Genomic DNA, 3,090 nt, shown 5'->3' on the forward strand with positions numbered 1-3,090 from the left:
CATGCACCTCGAAAGCCCGTCTCATACTTGGAATATCTACAATATGATAAGGATGATAACTAAAATATAAACGTGAAAAATATATTTAAATCTACGGTTGCAATTAAACATAATTAAGATTAATAAAAGTTTTTGAATTTGGAATGCTATTGAAGGTTCCAAATTCAAAAATGTATTTATGGCTTTCTTTATGGCCAGTAAAATGTTACTGAAATCCGTTGATCGACTGATCAACACGTGTTCTTCCAAATCTAAATACGTTCAACACAATACACGAATTAACCATAAGCGTGGCCTGATAATATCAATTTGCGAATAAGTGTTTTATAATTGTTGTGTCGGCGCGTGGGCCCATGACCGTAATAACGTTAAACGCAAGGTTCACTTCATTGTCGGGACACGTAACGCGACCTGGGACCTCGCAACTATTTTAATTGTCCTTAAAAACTCCGTGAACCTTAATTAACGCCACTCAACGCAGCACAGGGTATTGTGAAAATAAAATTGTACAAACTGTAACTGAGATGATTTTTGACCTTTGGAACAATCATCAAAATCGTGTCTAATACACAAAAGGGTTTCGCTAGTAACTAACACTTCTGTTATTATCAACAATATAAAAACGCAGCTCAATTTCCTCGACAAAAACATAAAAAGCGACAAACGGAATGTTATGCTTTCATTGAGATGTCCCCACATCTTCACATCAATTATAACGCGAGTTTCTCTTTCCATTAGAGCGTACAATCGTTAGTTTTGTTTGTTTTGCGGTTGGACCACTACGAGCGCGGTTACAATACCCTTCCCTTTTTAACCTCTATATGCTACTGAAAGTTTTCTATCTATCCCTTTAACTATGCATTTAGCATGAAAACATTGTTTAAGACAACTCTTGGACAAAAGTATAAATAATCACGAGAGGCAACTTTGCTATTAATATCCAGTAGGTGTCATTTCTGACGATCTATCCTCATGTTGATATTGGTCATGGTATAAAAATTCTCTGCCGAAGCTAGGAAATAGTTAAACATATCGGCATGCGATTACTCATCTGCCAGACGTGGGGATAACAAATCGGAACAAAGGTGTTTTGTTACGTCTAATAGGTAAGGGCTCATGTCACAGTTAGCCGGTGACTCATTTACCACTTCTGTGTCACTCAAGCAGTCCAGTATTCAGGTTCTCTTCTGTTTGTCTAAAACTAGAACACTGCACCGATTTTAAAGAAGTTTTGTACGTTGATATTGTGACAGTGAGTGATTCTGTTAAGTTTGGTTGTGATCGGTTTAATATTTCATTTGTTTTTTTATGATTCGTGTAGTGATATTTTTCCTAAGATTTAACCCTTACCGGGTTTGATTGGAGTTCGCCCAGGGTGGTAATAAACGGCAAATATTAAATAGGATTGTGCTGTTTGTTGCAGAACTCTAGCGGCAGCGAGCCTCGGTCGCGCAGCGCGACCCCGGACTCGCTGGACTCGTTGCCGAGCGCCGGCTCCGGCTCCCCGCCTGCCGAGTGGGCCGACACGCCTGCGCCACAAGACTTTGTGTAAGTTTTGATAACTTAATTCTTGTTCTCTTGTAGAAAAATCATCCAAGGATTATCAAGCGATTTCAAAAGTATACTAGATAACACTAATAAATCGACGTCATCATTTAGTCATCAAATATGTAAGATTGAAAGAAGTTAAGAGCTAAATCTTTTAATTATTGTGTGTAGCGACACCTACCAAACTGGTGGTCACAGTGCGCTGGGCCGCACGCCGTCCGCACCGGCGCCGCGCCGCGCGCGTCTCTCTCCGCCCGGACAGCACTCCCCGCCCACCGCGCAGCACTCCCCGCCCGCGCCACACCGCGGACACGACCTCTTCAAGCCCAACGACCTGCACTGGGCGGACATTGCCTCTAACACCGGTAACGTCTCCTGCGATATTGAGCGATCAAGACAGCTTATCATCCCAGCATCAGAAATGCTTCTATGCTTAGAGGGGACTTTTATCACATGGTTTCTAATCTCATTTTAAACAATGGCATTGCAATGTTTTTCATTGTTTGCAGAGGGTATAGAACTGCTGGGTTACCAAAGATACGGCACCGTGCAGGGCCCGAGAATAGGCAAGGAGAGAATCAACGGATCTATTCTCAAGGACAGTGATCCTTTCGTGTACGTATATTTGAATCTTGTCCATTTATCATTAAAAACAACAATGAGTACACGCAAACTCCTCGAATCTATTGTCGAAATATTGAATACGGTTCTGTTGTTGCAGCAAGAAGCACGCGGCGGTGTCGCGCGCCAAGAGCGTGGCCAGCGCGGGCAGCCGCTCAGCTTCGAACACAAGTTCAACCTCGACCGGCAGGTGCTCAACCACGAGGAGGTAACTACTAAATGTGTTTATTTCCTACATTGTTAATTACTGCCTTAGCAACAATAACGACTAAATAAGTGCGGTAGTTAGTCAAATTGAGTGTAGGTATTTCAACTAAGTGTAACGGCATGTCGTTGCAGGAATGGCCGGAGGAGGGCAGCACGGTGGACATCGAGTGTGTTGCGGAGCCGACGCTGAAGAAGCTGCAGCCGCTGGTGTGGCTCGAGCTCACCGCACTCTTCGACCGCTACTCGTTGCCTTTCCACAAACGAAAACCTCACAAAAAGAAGAGGAAAGAAGGTAATTATTGCCGTCTCATCATCTCATGCTGACACGTGACATGCAACTTACTTACTTCACTGAGTGCCATTTGTCAGAATATAATACTAATATTTTTTTTGCAGAGGGTTCAGTGTTCGGCGTGTCCGTGGAGACGTTGCTGCGCAAGGACATGATCCTGTGGGAGGAGACGTGGAGCTCTGTGCCGAGCGTGCTGCGCGCCGTGTCCGCCGCGCTGGCGCTGCGCTGCGCAGACGAGGGCCTGCTGCGCGTGCCCGGCAACAAGCACAAGGTACACCACACTAATATGATAAAAATCTCGCACATTGCCATTGTGTGATAATTTACGGCATTTCCGGTATATTTTTCAGTATAATTTAGATTTTAAATATTTGCCAGTATAATTTTCTTTGCGTCGTAACGTCTTATACACTTAATGCAGG

The 3,090-nt window shown here is 43.8% G+C and overlaps 1 protein-coding gene across 1 annotated transcript in view; it reads left to right on the forward strand.

Annotated features, from left to right (window-relative positions):
* Window positions 1-3,080, forward strand: part of LOC106111914 (rho GTPase-activating protein 28) — a 46,490-nt gene extending 43,410 nt beyond the window's left edge. Inside the window, 7 exon segments of the mRNA XM_013294116.1 lie at window positions 1,424-1,548; window positions 1,720-1,913; window positions 2,058-2,182; window positions 2,274-2,313; window positions 2,316-2,377; window positions 2,509-2,668; window positions 2,773-3,080. Coding sequence (XP_013149570.1) covers window positions 1,424-1,548; window positions 1,720-1,913; window positions 2,058-2,182; window positions 2,274-2,313; window positions 2,316-2,377; window positions 2,509-2,668; window positions 2,773-2,987 — 921 coding nt within the window. The 3' untranslated portion in view covers window positions 2,988-3,080.
* The last annotated feature ends 10 nt before the right edge of the window (window positions 3,081-3,090 follow it).

The sequence above is a fragment of the Papilio polytes genome, unplaced genomic scaffold, assembly GCF_000836215.1.
Source record: "Papilio polytes unplaced genomic scaffold, Ppol_1.0 DF824146.1, whole genome shotgun sequence".
Taxonomy (NCBI): Eukaryota; Metazoa; Arthropoda; class Insecta; order Lepidoptera; family Papilionidae; genus Papilio; species Papilio polytes.